General features: G+C 43.4%; 1 protein-coding gene across 3 annotated transcripts in view; it reads right to left on the minus strand.

Moving 5' to 3' along the window:
* Nucleotides 1–314: 314 nt before the first annotated feature.
* Nucleotides 315–17,257, minus strand: part of BORCS6 (BLOC-1 related complex subunit 6) — a 464,581-nt gene continuing 447,638 nt past the window's right edge. For all 3 annotated transcript variants that reach the window (XM_044077607.1, XM_044077608.1, XM_044077606.1), the window contains exon 6: nucleotides 315–1,830. In XM_044077607.1, coding sequence (XP_043933542.1) covers nucleotides 1,705–1,830 — 126 coding nt within the window. In that variant the 3' untranslated portion in view covers nucleotides 315–1,704. The remainder of the gene's footprint in view (nucleotides 1,831–17,257) is intronic.

The following is a 17,257-nucleotide window of genomic DNA, read 5'->3' on the forward strand; positions in this document are numbered from 1 at the left end:
AAGCCCATACCTAAAACCACATCTCCTAGATGGGTAAGCCTGCATCTGGCCAACATGTGTAACAAATCATGCAATGGGATACCGGAACTCAGTTATATGCCCGACAAAGGCAGAGTTGGGACGGGACAGGCCAGTGTGGAACTAGGCACTGGCATCAGCCACATTTCCTAAGGGTATGGTAGTGCAACAAAGGGGACATTTCTAACCAGACACAACAGAGGTTGTTGAAAACCATAAATTTTCAATGACAAATCCCTGTAGTGAGATGCAACTGTATGATACAAGTAGCAGAAAGTAATGGTACGTACACTGGCTAAGCAAAATCTTTTATGCTGGAGCAACCATGAACAATGGACTGGCTCAGAAAACAATAAAGCAGCCAATCTAAGGATTACAAAACAAGAAATGGGGAGGGTTCTTGCTGTCACATCTGAAGAATATCCAAACATCAGGACAATACTACTACATATTTTACTGACTGCTGTACTGGCAGTTAAGTTCTATTTAAGCCACACCGTACCTTTTGTGGAACAGCAGGATGAAGAAAGATAAGCAAATTACAATGTAATGCTGCCAATCACTTTTTACCATATCACAGATAGGAGGTTATGACACAACTTTAAGCCCAGGAAAGGACCAAGGTAAAAAAAAAAAAAAAAAAAAAAATCAAGCAAATTTTAACTCCAAAAGCATCTCAACAATGATCTGGAGAATACCAGACAGGTTTACAGGTGGGAAAAACAGAAACAAAGAGAAAATGTTATTGTAAGTGAATCAGTTACAGGTGCTCAAATATTGGAATTGTCTAAAAATTAAATCAATGAAATGTTAGGTTTCTGTTAATTGGAAATATAAGCATTTATACTCTACTAAGGACTACCTTTACTGATGCCACCTTTCTGCTTCACTGGTCAGTAAATGGCTGCAGTCTGCAGTTTACGGACAAAAATATACCATACTAACAGCTGCAGGTAGGACTGAGCACATTTTATGAATATCTTTTATGAGACAACATAACTGGTACCTGCAACATTTTCTCCTGTTCTAAAAGTGCAATCTGCAGTATTCCAAATTAAGCAACATACTCCAAAATAACACTTTTTTTTTTTTAAGATTAATTTACCATTACCCGTGAACACTGAGGTTTCTGTCCTTGGTGTGTACTCAGCTTAGTGCAATAATATGAACGATGTAATCACAATCAAGCAGGCAAGCTTAAGGGAATGATTACAATTTCAAGAAACATGGAAAATAAAGTATCATCTTATTTATAGATGAGGCTGCTATTAACCACAAAAAAAAATTAACTATTCTGCCCCTAAATACTGCCCACAAGGCTAAAATCAAACTACATATTTTATCAACTTATTCAGAAATACAGTTTAAGAGAAGTCCAAAAAGCTAAAATGAAACATGACCTAAGTGATGTGAAAACTCTCGACATAACGTGGAAGTGCAGTCTGCAACCTGGCAGCGATGCAGACTTCTTTTTTTGTTGGGAGTGTCACCAAAGAATTTACTGCCAGCACATATTGAATGCGAGTTCTTCAGTTAATACTTTCATTCCATACAGTTTTTCAATGAGCTGCACAGGCAGAGCATACAGAACAGCTCAATCAAATGAAACAAGATAGTGTCCGCTTCTATTTCTTAACTGTAGTACGTCTATGAGTAGATGGGAATAGTTAAAGCGCTGTCCGGTAGTTACTTGCATACAGCTTCAAATACTTCCAAGGTTCGCTTGATTTCACGAATTTGTTTGGCTAATACATGGATTGGCTGCATGGATCGGTCAAGCTCTTCACAACGAGCCATTAGAGTATACATTCCCTGAGTGTTAAAAAAAAAAAAAAAAAGGAGAGTTAGAATTTGTAGTAAGCACACACAGAAATATTCACCTGAATGCAAATTACAAGAATTACAAGGCCAGCAGACCATCAGTACAACTTTGGAATCACTACCACCACTATGAGATATAATCAACAATCTCAGAGTCCATCTTTAACTGGGCAAGTCAAGGATTCTACCCTGTACAGACAAGTCCTGGTCAAAGAACAGGTTTGGAAAACACGACTCAGAAAATCCTTTCACACTGAATCCAGTTTTAGTCAAACAGATTGTAACAAACTACTAGTGCAAATGTATTACAGACTTCTGTAGTTCTGTTGGAAGACCTGGAAGTACAGCATGGAAGGTTAAGGTGACAAGCTACTAGCAAGCTTCATCCTGTAGTACTAAGTCCCCACTGGTAAAGGAACTCTGAGCTTATCTGTTAGCCACATCAGTACTCACAGATCACCTCTACACCAAGTGTGGTTAATAAACTAAAAAATACAGACCATCATCAGATATGTGAATACTAGATCAAAAGTAGCCTGATATGGTTTTCCAAAATGGCTGTACACTGATCAGCAGCTTAATTTCAGCTCTCCCAGCATGTGAAAAGAAACCGAAAGCGAAAGGCCAGTAATTCTGCCTGCTTTAGTAAAATTCATTCACTGGCTAGTATGTACACGGCTTGGATGCCAGCAAAGAGGAAACAGATAGCCTGAAACAAGAAATGGTGAAAAGAAAACACTGACTGAGAAAAATCCTGTAGCTGTTCAGCAAAAAGCAGTTCAAGCTCCAGCTTGGGTACATGACATGGTTTCCAGTAATTTACAGGAAAAAGTAAATCAAATGTGCTCAGATTTGATTAAAATAAATGAAACACTGAAGGAGTATATCAACTCAAACGTTTTTAAAAAAATTGAAGAAGCTTTAAACAGCTATTCAAACAACCTGATAAAACTGCAAATATCAGAGGCTGAAATAAAGAAGGCTGGCGGACTATGAGACTACTCAAGAAGAGCCGTTTCAAAAAAGGGTAGAGTTAAACAAAATGGTGCACAGAGAAAAACTGATATTTTCTGCTGTACCACAGAAAATGGAAGGAAAAGACTGTATTCATTTTATGAAAACACAAATAGGTAACTGGACTGGTACTCCACAGCAGGTTTTGTTAATTAAAAGGCACATTGTGTATATGCTCCAAATATGGCCACAGGAAAGCAGTTGAGACCTGTATTAGTAAAGATGCAATCACACTAGTAGAAAGAGTTGATCCTGACAAAACTGTGGCAGAAGGGCAAAATATTAAATACTGGAGACAGTAGGTTTGTGGAAAATGATCGTTCACTGTACTCCAGGCAGAAGAGAAGCAATTTTATCCCAGCAATCAGGGAATGCCAAGAAGCAGGTGTAAGATTCAAGCTGTTGTATCAAACTGTCTTTGATACTCCAGGAAAAAAAGTTCTAATGTCATTTTGATACAGAACAGGATAGGACTAAGGGTGAAAATGCAAAGGTTTGTCCAACAAGGGGTGAACCATCGAATAGAAGGGAACTCTGCTTATCATGCTTCTGATGGCAAGGCTCAAAGAGAGACTTTGCCAGTGAAACCTTTTCCAATGTTCCAAAGAAAATGCTCGAGAGACAGGAAAAAAGCCCAGGAATTGATTAGAAGAAATGGGAGTACCTTGGACATGAACCAGAGTCTGTGGTTGGGAGATGGAGATGAACAGGAAGAAGTCAGCAACACTGAAATTAGACTATCAAGCATCAATCACATTTGTGATATATGGCTTTAGAAAATAAGTGGCTGAAAAAAATGGATTTTTGTTGACTTTATTAAAAATGCTGGGGGACTGACAGGCATATGCCCCACTTCACAGAAAAGGAGAAAAAGGAAAAAGTAATTGTTAGTAAAACAATTTGTGCTCTTGACAGTATTTTTATAAAACATTTTATGACATATCTTGCATGTTATATAGTAACGCATTTTCAGTAATTGATGTATGCTATAAATATACTAAAGTAAACAGGTATTCTCCCGCCACCCTCTTTTTAATTTTAAGAAATGTAATCATTATAGTGTCACAAAAGAAAGGCTGTAAACACAATTAAGTCAACAGGTTGTAATCTTGGGCTGCTGGGGTGTAAAAGTGCACTGATTACAATATATGTAGAAATAGCTTAGTACCCGCCTATGAACCTATCTGCCCGAAGGCATTTATAAGCCTAGCCAGAATGTGTTGGCTTTCACTGTCCCCTTAGATTAGTTCCCTGTGCCTCTGTCCAGCAAAGCCACTGAAGTGATCCCTGAGGTAATCTTTCTGTTTTCCATCCACTTGTCAAGGTTTCTTTTAAAGAGGGTTAGCGAGGAGCTCTGTCTAATGTAGATTGGGATCTTGTTCCAAAACATTGGAAGTCTCTGGGACAGGAATCTATCCCTCCAGCATGTCCTATTTATTGTTGTGGTGAGGTTTAGATCCCTAGAGCATGTGGCTCGAGGGGATAAGGTTTTCTTTAGGTGGAGCATGTCCATCACTTCTGGGTTGGACATGGCCTTGTATGTCAGGCAGAGATCACTTCTGAGTAGGCAGTATGCAACAGAGTACAACAGGAGTTTCTTCAGTTGAGCTGCGTAGGGCATCTGTTTGAGGCCATTGAACCTCTTGGTGAGTTACTTCTGTGGTCTTTCCAGCTGTTGCAGGTGTCTTGTAAGGTACATACCAAATGGGGCAATGTACTCTAAGATGGGTCTGATGAGTGATGAGTAGAGGGGCACAATTACCTCTTTTGATCTGGATGCGAACCCTTTTGTGATTAGGTGGGCCACATAGAAGGATTTTCTAACCACTTTGGCAACGTGATTATCAAAGGTGAGATTACTATCTACTTGGGTCCCCAGATCCCTTATTACGTCTTCCGTATTTAGGGGGCTGCCACCTATGTGGTAGTTTGTGGGTACTTTGTTTTTTCCAAAGGGGGTGACTATGCACTTTTTGGTATTTAGCTTGAGGCCATGATTTTGACACCAGGTATCTGTCTCAGTGAGACCCTTTTTGGAAGATGTCTGTGTCAGCCGGAGAGTCAATTATAGCCCCTAGTTTGCAGTCTTCTGCGGACTTGGTCAGCCATAGTCCTCCTGTGCTTGCCTGTATCTCTGAGAAGTATATGCCAAACAGGAGGGGTCCTAGGACTGAGCCCTGGGGAACACCACTTGTAACCGGTTTAGACACGGACCTAGCTCTCGCAACTGTCACCATGTGGGTTCTGTCCGTGATCCCGTTGGCAACCCATCTTCTGACGTAGGGGTTTATGTTCAGGTTGGTGAGCTCATCTATAATACCAGAATGGGGAATGGTGTTGAAGGCCTTAGCGAGGTCTAGGTAGGCTGTGTGCACCACCTTTCCCTCAACTATAGCCTTGGTAACGGTCTCAAAGAAGTCCACCAGGTTAAGGAGGCATGATCTGCCCCCTTAACACAGCCAAACTGGGTAGGGTCCAGTGTTTGGAGGTTCCCAATGTCTCTGTTAATGAGTTCCATGATGATGCACTCCATAGCCTTGCAAACTAAGCTAGTCAGGCTTATAGGGCGATAATTCCCGGGGTCTGTTGTGGCTCCACCTTTGAGGAGTGGAATAACCGTTGCTGTGCGCCAGTCTATGGGTATGTAGCCTGTGGAGAGGCTGAGTTTGAACAGTGTGTTTAGGTGAGGGGTTGGTTCGTCTTTGAGCTTGTGTAGGACGCAGCCTGGGACACCATCCGGTCCCATTGATGCTGAGTTTTTGGCTTTGGAGAGGGCTGTTTTAACCTGAGTGTCTGTGACTGCAGGGACTCTACATTCTTCTGGTATGGTTATGGGCCCTTTTGGGGGTGGACAATGACAGAGTCATATTTGTACTTGTTCTGGTGTGACCTGAGTGCTTGTGTTATATGGCGGATCCTGGCACCCGACAGGCAGCTAACAGTAACCTTCTCCTTATTCAGCCTAGTGAGTGGGACGTCAGTGTGCCTGACTATAGAGTCACCTATTACTAGTATGTTGGGTATGTTATTTTGCCTTAAGGGCTGTGATTGCATGGCACACTGGTTTTGTGAAGTATGTGTTTCATGGTTTGTGTTGGGGGGGTGGAGGTTGCTTGGATGTTTGCTTTGGAGGTCTCTGTTGGTTTTGCAGATTTTTATTTAGAGCCTCCGAGTATGTTTTCATGTATTTATGTGTGTTTTTTGCCGGTGTTGGTTTAATGGGTCTATGTAAGACTGGTGGTGTGATGCAAGTATTTTCCTTCTCCTCTTAACTGTCCGATCCAGTCTTTGGGTGAGAGAGCTTAGCCTCTAGTTTGGCTGTATAACTGCATCTCTCGCATGTATTAGTGTTTAGTGGTAGGAGCAGGGGGTTGTCTGTGTACATGAGGCAGTTGTAACATTGCCTCAAAATGCCCAGATTCACCAGTTGGACTGGAGAGTACACCTAAAACTGCCCTTTGGACATGCCTGGATAGGTAGAGGGAACTGTTTTACTGGATGGCTGGTAAGATTGAATAGACAGCCTTGTCCTTCTGTACAGTACAGGAGGGTCTAGTGCTAGGGTTTATAAGTGCTTGCTATAAGTTTTGAGCAAGTGCCGGGCTGAGAAATGAATGGATTGAGTGCTTAAGTTGAAAGTTTGTCTAGTTCCAAGGGAAAAATTGAAGAGGAGACTTTGTGGAGCCAGGAATAGTTTACCCTAACTAACCGGTGCTGCCCGACGCACAAAACTGGGCAAATATGGTATTTATAGCAGGGAAATGAAAAAGATAGAAATTAGCCTAAAATGGCCAATAAACTAATCTTTTCTTTTACTTTTGCATTGGTGAATGTCTGGATTAAATGCCCTTGGCTTAATCTATGTGAAAAGCAATCCTCGGTGCACCTCCACAGCTTTAATTGCACTCTTCTGAAGAACTTTTTAAAAAACTATTAAAAACAAACTTTTAATGGAAACAGTGATAGTAAAAACAGCCACAGTCAAACTTTCGGATGGAGAGCTATAACAACAGATAAGCGCTTTCGGCAATGAGCCTTCATCAGATCATGATTTCTTCCTGCTCTCCTCCTAGAGTAAAAGTGAGAATTAGCAAATGAAGGCTAGGATAGGAAACACCTACCCATTATCCAATTAGGAAATTAACCAATGGCTGGTTTCCTAAAGACCAGCCTCCTAGCTTGCACCAATGGATACTCTCCTATTGTTAAGGATCGGCTTAAGTGGTACTATGCTATTCAGCCCAGGTAGCCGATCAGCCCTCAGGTTCACAATCCAGACAGTTTCATATAAAGCTCAGTATGGTTGGTAAATAGAAGTTATGTCCTTACCATAACGTTCCATGTGGAGTGTTCATCTCGCCTTTGTTCTTACACCTGGGTTCGGAGCCGATCCTCGGCTCCGTGTCGGCCGCTTGCAAGCTCTGCATCGAGAAGAAGCTCGAGACCAACCTAACTCCCACAATCCCCCTCTGCCTTTACCTCAGATCTAGTTTGCAAGCAAACCAGAAGTCAGAGAGAGAAACACACTCATGCAAAAACTGCATAACTGCAAGAACACTTATACCTATATATACATATGTACATACATATATACACAACAACTGTGAATGCAGAAGCAGAATAAACCAGACCAGGCACCAAACTGTACGTTCTTCCTGAGGGTGGGAGGGTGGGAATGTAAGAACAAAGGCGAGATGAACACTCCACATGGAACGTTATGGTAAGGACATAACTTCTATATGTGAGAGTGTTCGATCTCGCCATTTGTTCTTACACCTGGGTAGCGTCCCTAGCTCCATGTTCTTGAGGAACTCATGGGAGAACGTTCTTGAGCACGGTGGAACCAAAGGTTGCCCTATCCCTAGAAACCTTGTCCACCTTGTAATGAGAAATGAATGTATGTGGTTTAGACCAAGTGGCAGCTGCACAAATAGTGTCTAATGGTAAACGAGCTGCATGAGCCAGGGATGTAGACACTGATCTTGTAGAGTGCCCTTTGGGTTTGAAAGGTAAGGTTTGTTCCGAAGTAGCATAAACAAATATAATGCAATCAGTTAGCCATTTGGAAAGGGTTCATTTGGTAACTGCTACACCTTTCCTGCTGTCCGCAAAGGCTATAAAAAGTTGATCTGATTTCCTGTGATCCTTTGTTCTATCCAAGTAAAATCTAAGTTGTCTATGAACATCCAACTTGTGTAACATATACTCCAACTTATTGGAGTGATTTTTGAAAAAGGTAGGGAGTTCAATGGATTGATTAATGTTATTAATAGAGCAGACTTTGGGGAGAAAGGATGGATTAGTGCGAAGAGATACTCTGTCAGAGTGAAAAATCAGATAAGGGTGCTTAACAGAAAGAGCCTGAAGCTCTGACACCCGCCTAGCCGATGTAATGGCCACCAAAAAGAGGGTCTTCCACGACAAATACTTCAATGGACAAGAGGAAGCCGGTTCAAACGGAGGCAACATCAATTTGGACAATAAAAGGTTCAGATTCCAAGGAGATGTAGGAGTTCTAACTGGTGGTCTAATATGGAAAGATCCTTTTAAAAAGGCCTTACAAAGTCTGTGGGCCATAATAGGTGCCCCACATTCTTCCACATGAAAGTTGGAAATGGCAGCCAATTGCACTCTTAAAGTGGCAGGAGAAGCTCCTTGGTGGAACAACTCTGTTAAAAACTCCAAGATCTTGTTTAAGGGAGCCATAACAGGATCCAAATGCTGTGTATTTGCCCAGAAAACAAAGCGCTTCCATTTACTAATGTAGGTCTTTGTAGTGGAAGCTTTATGAGAAGCCACTAGTATATTCTGAACTGCAGGTGAAAGAAGATCAGACCTGGCTAAGTAGGGAAGCGGAGCAGCCAAGCTGCTAGATGGAGTGACAAGAGCGAGGGGTGGGGAGCCCCTGACGAGTGGGTCAGTAGATCTGGCTCCGGGTGCAGGATCCAGGGTCCCCGAATGCGGTGTGACCGAAGAAAGGGAAACCAAATTTGACGAGGCCAGAATGGGGCAATGAGGATAATCGTCCTTTGCAGGTTGTTGGCTTTCTGCAGAAACTTCGCAATCAGGGGAAAGGGAGGAAAGGCGTACAGGAGACCTGGGGGCCAATCGTGAACCAGCACGTCCCTGGGGACTTCCCCTGGAGGGGGTAATAGGGCAAAGTATCTCCTGCATTTGGCGTTCATTGGAGACGCAAAAAGATCGCAGGACGGCTGGCCCCACTTGTGAAAAATCTTCTTCGCAACTGACTGTTTTAGGGACCACTCGTGAGGCAACAGGATTGCTCTGCTCAGCCTGTCGGCTATGACGTTGGATGACCCCGGGATGTGCGTTGCAATCAGAAAGCGACCCGTGGACTCCGCCCATTGCCAGATTCTCATGGCCTCTCTGCATAGCTGATAAGACTTGGTTCCCTCTTGTTTGTTTATGTACCAGACTACGGACATGTTGTCCGTCTGAACTGCAATAGTCCCTAGAGGAAGAAGGGGAGCAAAGTGTTGCAACGCTAGAAACACTGCCCTCAACTCTATGACATTGATGTGCAGATTGTACTCCAAATTGGTCCATTCGCCTTGGACTGTCTGTCCCTGAAAGATGCCCCCCCACCCTATCAGGGAAGCGTCCGTGGTCACCGTAGCTGTCGGGGGTAGCACAAATGGTCTTCCGCCGGAAAGGTTGCAAGTCTGAAGCCACCAGTCTAGGTGTGATTTGCATGTATTTGTGATCAGAATTTCGTGTGTCAGAGGTAGCTGTTGGAACGACCATTGTGCAAACAGTAGCCATTGTAGAACTCTCATGTGCAGTCTTCCCAAAGGTATCGCAATGAGAGAAGCTGCCATGAGACCCAAAACCTTCAGAACCAGTTTTGCTGGGGACTTTCTGGATGACAGAAGGAGAGAAATGTGGCTTTGTAGTGAGGCTATCCTTTCTGGAGGAAGTCTTAGAATTAAATGATGCGTATCCAATTCTGCTCCTATGAATGAGATATGCTGTGATGGCTGTAATGAAGATTTTTCGAAATTTACGGAAATTCCGAGATGAACACAAAGCTGTAGTGTGTAATCCCTGGCCTGAATTAGTTGACGCTGGGTGGTGGCAGAAAGGAGCCAGTCGTCCAGATACGGAAACACCTGGAATCCCAGGCGTCTCAGGTGAGACGCCACCACTGCCATGCATTTGGTGAAAACCCTGGGGGCTGAGGTCAGACCAAAGGGCAGGGCTCGAAACTGAAAGTGGCTGGCTCCCAGCCGGAAGCGCAAGTGATCCCTGGACGCCCTGGCCATTTTGATGTGGTAGTATGCGTCCTTCAGATCTATTGAGCACATCCAGTCATCCTTCTGTAAAAATGGAAGGATCGATTGAAGCGTGACCATTCGGAACTTTTCTTTCTTGACGAAGGTATTGAGGTTGCTTAGGTCCAGAATAGGCCTCCAGTCCACTGTCTTCTTTGGAACTAAAAAGAACCTTGAGTAAGTTCCAAATCCTCTTTGGTCCGCTGGGACTGGTTGGATGACTCTTTTTTCTAGCAGCTTTGAAATTTCTATAGCTGCAGGGTCTCGCAGATGGGGCGGCACATCTGGGAGTCTTCTCTTCGGAATTGGGGGCAAAAGGAAGGGTATTCTGTAGCCTCTGGTAACAACGCTTTTTACCCAGTTGTCTGATGTAAGATTTTGCCAGGCCTGAGGGTATAAAGCTAAGCAACCCCCGACTGCCTCCAGAGCAGGACAGTCGGGCCTCCTCTCAGGAGTGCTGGAAAGGTTTTCCAGGGGGTGTATCCCTGTCACCTTGGTTTTGCGGACCCCCTCTGCCGCCAGGGCGGCGTCTTCCACCTCTGCCCCTCCTCTGCCTCTAGAGGGCATCACCCTGTGTGCCTGGGAAAGATCCTTGGGGTTTTCGAAACCACATTTTTCCACCACGTTGCCCTTTGGGGTACGGTCTGGATGGGGTGGAAAAACAGACTCCGACAGCAGACAGAGTCTTTCCCTCCTGCTCACACCGGGTAAGGGTCTCCTTTACTTTGGGGCCAAAGAGAGTGGCACCATCAAATGGGGCGTTAGTAAAGGAAGACTTGAAGGCTTCCGCAAAAGAACATAAGCGCATCCAGGATTGTCTGCGAAGAGCAATCGCTGAAGCTGCTGCCCTACTCGATCCTTCGGCTGCGTATGAGATCAGCCTCATGGACGAGTTAACAATGGATGTAAGGGTATTGAGATGTGCTGTAACTTTTTCTGAAATAGCAGCATCTGTAGTACCCTGGAGGGTATCTCCCAACTCTTTGATTAGATCCCTCTGTAGCCGTGTGAAGTGGGTCAAGTAGTTCAGGGATTGCATAGAAAAAGCCGCTGAACTAAAAATGCGCTTCCCATACCTGTCCATAGTCCTAGAATCTCTGTTAGGCGGATGGACAGATGAGGAAGATTCAGACATCTCCTTTTTCGTGGCCGCTGCCACCACCATAGCGTCCACTGGCACTCCCTTTGTCAGATAAGCCTTATCCTGAGGGGCAGTCATATATTTGTTAGGCTTTCTAGGGACTGGCTCCACCGTGTCAGGCGTCTCCCACGCCCTTCGAGCAATCAGCTCCATCAACTCATCGAAGGGCGGAGTGACCCAGGAGGAGGAAGGGCGAGCACCGAATGCCTTCAGCAAAACTGACTCATCTTCAGAAGGGGGGAGAGCTTGCCAATCACCTCTCTGCTTTAGGATCTCCAGGATGTCAGAAAAAGAGACATCCTCTGAGGGTGACTTTGGGGACCCTTCTGACTCATCTAAGTCAGTGTCCGATGTCAATGATTCTTGTGGAGAATCTAAGTGTCTCCTCTTACACAATCTTTTCCTCGGAACTTCTTCGGTGGGAGCATCCGAAGAAGCCTCCGAGGAAGAGGGGGCACCCTCCAGGGGTGGCTGAGACACAGGTGCTCGATGCTTAGATGTAGCCGTGGGTGCAGAGGAGGATAACGGTCCTTTATGGGGAGGAGAAGCTATTTCTGCTGATGTGGTTGTCTGGGTAGACAACACCTTCCTCATGAGGTCGAAGGCCCCCGGGTCCCGAGTCGAGGTATCTCCCGGTTCCGAGGAAATGGGAAGAATCCCCGAGACAGGCACCGAAGGCATCGACCCCGAGGACGGAGCTGAGTCGATCCGAGCCGAGGCCCCGAGAGGGAGCGTCGGAACCGAAACATCGGTCCGACTCTCGGTCCCGGAACCAAGGATGGATCTTCGGCTCCGAGACTCCGGTACCGGATCCAACGGAGTCGAGGTGAACGGAGCCGACCGAGAGAAGGACGGTTCTGGCACCGAGGGCTCCACAATCAGCAGATCAGCCTCTTCCGGCTCCGAAGACTGAATAGGTTTCGGAGGAGGAACAGATGGAGATAAGGGTAGGCCTTCGAGTCTCGACACCAACTGAGAGGAGACAGAGATGAGCTTGGATAAGGCCGTATTCTCCATTCATTTCTGCACCACGCGGTCTACATCGGTGTCGGAGAGGGGTCTGGAAGAGCGCGTCGAAGGAATCGAAGACGGAGCCGACCTCAACAGTGTCGGTGGAGGGAGCTCAGTCACCGATTCCAAGACTCGAGGCTCGGATACTGACAAAAGTTCAACACTCGGCCCCGAAGTCTGTGGAACCGGTGATCGAACTTTAACTGAAGAGCTCGGAGCCGATGACCTGGGCTCCGACGTCTTCGATTCCTTCGAGGATTTGGATGCCTGGTCTGATGCATCCAGAGCCTCTTGAAAGGTAGGTTTTAAAAGACCCCTATCCATAAGTTTCCTGCGCCTATCTGTCATGACCCTTCCACTGAAAGAATGACAAATTGAACAGTCTTCTTGCAGATGGAGAGGGCCAAGACAGTAGAAGCAGGAACTATGATTATCAGTCACTGACATCTTTTGCCCACATTGGCAACGTTTAAAGCCAGACTTAGCTTTCTCAGACATCTTAAAAGTAATAAGGTTAATTTTATAAAAGTCAAGTCCAGTAGGTATGTCTAATCCAGTAACTTTAGTCAAATCCAGTAGTCAATCCAGTAAAGGGATGTCTAATCCAGTAACTTTAGTCGGGTTAGGCCCCGAGGGAAACTCTAATAAAGTTTAAATAACTTTATATGGAACCGAGGAATCCTTGAAACACTATAAACACACACACACAGTCACTCAGATAATATATAGAAGAAGAATTTCTAAGAAATATAAGAAAAAGTTTTAAATCTTAGCTTAAGGTTGCTCGAGCTCATCAAACTGATGCAATCTCTGCAGCGGCAAACTAGATCTGAGGTAAAGGCAGAGGGGGATTGTGGGAGTTAGGTTGGTCTCGAGCTTCTTCTCGATGCAGAGCTTGCAAGCGGCCGACACGGAGCCGAGGATCGGCTCCGAACCCAGGTGTAAGAACAAACGGCGAGATCGAACACTCTCACATTGTCTCCTTCCCTAACATTATAGGGTACACACGGAGCCACTTTAAAAATAAATCTGTGTGTAGGTTGTGTAGAAATATGCACGGCAATTGCATTCTTAAGATTTACATTGCGAATATCCCTAAGATGAAGTATTCTATCTTTCAAGCACTGATCAGTCTTGCCAATGTAAAAAGCTTCACAATGGCAGCACGTCACGAGATAGACTAAGTGTCGACTATTACAGTCTGCATATACTTTAAATACATAGTTTTTCTTCGATTTAGGATGTGTAAAAGTGTTGCTACTATCAATGAGTGGGCAAGCTTTGCATCTTGTACATTTGAAAGTCCCTTTCCTGTCTGAGATCTTGCTGGAGCTAAATCCATCTTTGTTACAGAGCAATCTTTTAACATTTTTCCTGTTTTTAAAAGTGAACCTCGGATGCTCACCTACTATGTGCTTTATTTTATCATCTTCCACATCGTCCAAAACCTCCGGATAATATCACAACTCTCTTTGTTATCTGTGCTGTATGTAAGTGCACAATTCAAAGTGTTGTTCCTCTCTTTTGTGCTGTTGACATATTTGCTGAAGGGTTCCTTTCTTTTGTAGAACGGTTTAACTTTTCCTTCCCTTATTTCATTACGGTCAGATTTAATTCTTAGATCTTGCACTTTATAACCTCTGTCTTGAAGATTCTTCTCGAGCTGGAGACGCTCTTGACTGAAATGGCCATCATCAGTACAAAGTCTAGAAATCCGAAGTACCTGATTCTCTATGATATTCTTAAATATGTGATTCAGATGCATACTGTTACAATGCAGATAATAGTTCTTCCATGTTCCTTTTCTATACAAGTTAGTATTAAGTCCCAGATCTTGATGTAAAGATAATTCATCGTCTAGAAAATCAATCACTTCTCTGGAAGATTTAACCTTAAGTTTCAAAAAAGTGGTACTTGAGTTTAAAAACTCCGTAAACAGTGCCAGCTGTTCATCATCACCCTGCCACAAGATAAAAACATCATCCACAAAACGGGCATAGGGCAATAGCTGTGGACGCCAAAGGTTATCATCTGTAAAGACTTTGTTTTCTTCCCAAAAGGCAAGTACCAGATTGGAATAACTATTAGCACAGGATGTGCCCATTGCCACACCCCATGTCTGCCAATAGTAATCTCTGCCATAGACGAAAACACTGTTCTCTAGGATAAGCTCCAGTAAGGAGCACAAAAGATCAGCATTAAAGCTATTCTGGTGTAGGTAGTCATGAATTGCTTCAATCTCATAGCTATTGGGAATCACAGTGAACAAACTATTGATGTCCACTGTAACTAGGATGAGATCCATAGTATTGGTCAAGCTTCCTGTTTTTTCATAGAGATCTGTCAAAAAGCCTGTGTCTTTCAGTTCTGAACCAGTTTTAGGTAAAGCCTTTTTCAGCTCACTTTCCACAAATATTGACAAAGGTTCCATTAACCAGCCCCTTCCTGCTACAATAGGCTGTAGGGGGTTTTGTACCACAGAGAATCCATCACCACAATGGCTCCTCCCCTTATCAGCTGATTTGATGACAAGATCTTCACTCCCCTTAAGTTGAAAAAGTGCTTCTTTTTCATCAAAAGAATTGTTGTGGAAGTGTCTCCCTTTCCTAGGTTTCTCTCAACTTTTCAACTTCATTTTCACATAGCTGTAGGAAGAATTCCACTGTGGAGGAACTAACAGGTAAAAATGTACTTGGTCGTTTAAAATGTTCACATACAACATCTTTATCTTTGTCATTGTGGAGATGGATTCTCTGTGGTACAAGAACAGAATGCTGAACATGCTGAAGGATGTTAACACCTATAAAAAGATCAATACAAGAGAACTAGATACAATGGTCATGACCTTTCAGAGTAATTTACTTGACTTACTTATGGAAAGACGCATCTCTAAAGAATTGTTTGACTTCTTTAAAGTGAGACAACCAACTATTCCAAGCATTAGTGGTCTACCCAAGGTTCATAAAGACCCTAGTAATCCACCCCCACAGCCTACTGCAGCAGGAAGGGGCTGGTTAACAGAACCTTTGTCAATATTTGTGGAAAGTGAGCTGAAAAAGGTTTTACCCAAAGCTGGTTCAGTACTGAAAGACACAAGCAGCTTTTTGACAGATCTCCATGAAAAAACAGGAAGCTTGACCAATACTACAGATCTCATCTTAGTTACAATGGACATCAACAGTTTGTTCACTGTGATTCCCAATAGCTATGGGATTGAAGCAATTCATGAGTACCTACACCAGAATAGCGTTAATGCTGATCTTTTGTGCTCCTTACTGGAGCTTATCCTAGAGAACAGTGTTTTCGTCTATGGCAGAGATTACTATTGGCAGACATGGGGTGTGGCAATGGGAACACCCTGTGCTAATAGCTATTTCAATCTGGTACTTGCCTTTTGGGAAGAAAACAATGTCCTTACAGATGATAACTCTTGGCATCCACAGCTATTGCACTAAGCCCGTTTTGTGGATGATATTTTTATCTTGTGGCAGGGTGATGATGAACAACTGGCACTGTTTATGGAGTTCTTAAATTCAAGTACCACTTTGAAATTTAAGGTTAAATCCTCCAGAGAAGTGATTGATTTTCTAGCTGTTGAGTTATCTTTACATCAAGATCTGGGACAATACCAACTTGTACAGAAAAGGAACATGGAAGAACCATTATCTGCATCGTAACAGTATGCATCCGAATCACATATTTAAGAATATCATGGAGAATCAGGTACTTCGGATTTCTAGACTTTGTACTGATGATGCCAGTTTCAATCAAGAGCATCTCCAGCTCGAGAAGAATCTACAAGACAGAGGCTATAAAGTTCAAGATCTAAGAATTAAATCTGAATCTAATGAGATAAGAGAAGGAAAAGATAAACCGTTATACAGAAGAAAGGAATCCTTCAACAAATATGTCAACAGCACAAACGAGAGGAACAACACTTTGAATTGTGCACTTACAGCACAGATAACAAAAAGAGTTGTGATATTATCCGGAAGTTTTGGCCGATACTTATGGAAGATGATAAAATAAAGCACATAGTAGGTGAGCATCCGAGGTTCACTTTTAAAAACAAGAAAGATATTAAAAGATTGCTCTACAATAAAGATGGATTTAGCTCCAACAAGATCTCAGACAGGAAAGGGACTTTCATATGTACAAGATGCAAAGCTTGCCCGCTCATTGATAGTAGCAACACATTTACACATTGTAAATCGAAGAAAAACTATGTATTTAAAGTATATGCAGACTATAATAGTCAACACAGTCTATCTCGCAACGTGCTGCTATTGTGAAGCTTTTTACACTGGCAAGACTGATCAGCGCTTGAAAGATAGAATACTTCGTCATCTTAGGGATATTCGCAACTTAGATCTTAAGAATGCACTTGCCATCCATATTTCTACACAACCTACACACAGATTTATTTTTAAGTGGTTCAATGTGTACCCTATACTGTTAGGGAAGGTGGCATTACCAACCATACTGAGCTTTGTGAAAGTAGCTGGATTCTGAACCTGAGGGCTGATCGGCTACCTGGGCTGAATAGCATAGTACCACTTAAGTCGATCCTTAAGAATAGGAGAGTATCCATTGGTGCAAGCTAGGAGGCTGGTCCTTAGGAAACCAGCCATTGGCTAATTTCCTAATTGGATAACGGGTAGGTGTGTTTTCTATCCTAGCCCTCATTGGCTAGCTCTCACTTTTACTCTAGGAGGAGAGCAGGAAGAAATCATGATGTGATGAAGGCTCATTGCCGAAAGCACTTATCTGTTGTTATAGCTCTCCATGCTAAAGTTTGACTGTGGCTGTTTTCACTATCATTGTTTCCATTAAAAGTTTGTTTTTAATAGTTTTTTAAAAAGTTCTTCAGAACAGTGCAACTAAAGCTGTGGAGGTGCACCGAGGATTGCTTTTCACATGTCTCTTGTTTCAGTCAGTTACCTTTGGCAGTTCAGCAGTG

The sequence above is a fragment of the Protopterus annectens genome, chromosome 7.part0 (assembly GCF_019279795.1).
Source record: "Protopterus annectens isolate FY-2018-M chromosome 7.part0, PAN1.0, whole genome shotgun sequence".
Taxonomy (NCBI): Eukaryota; Metazoa; Chordata; order Ceratodontiformes; family Protopteridae; genus Protopterus; species Protopterus annectens.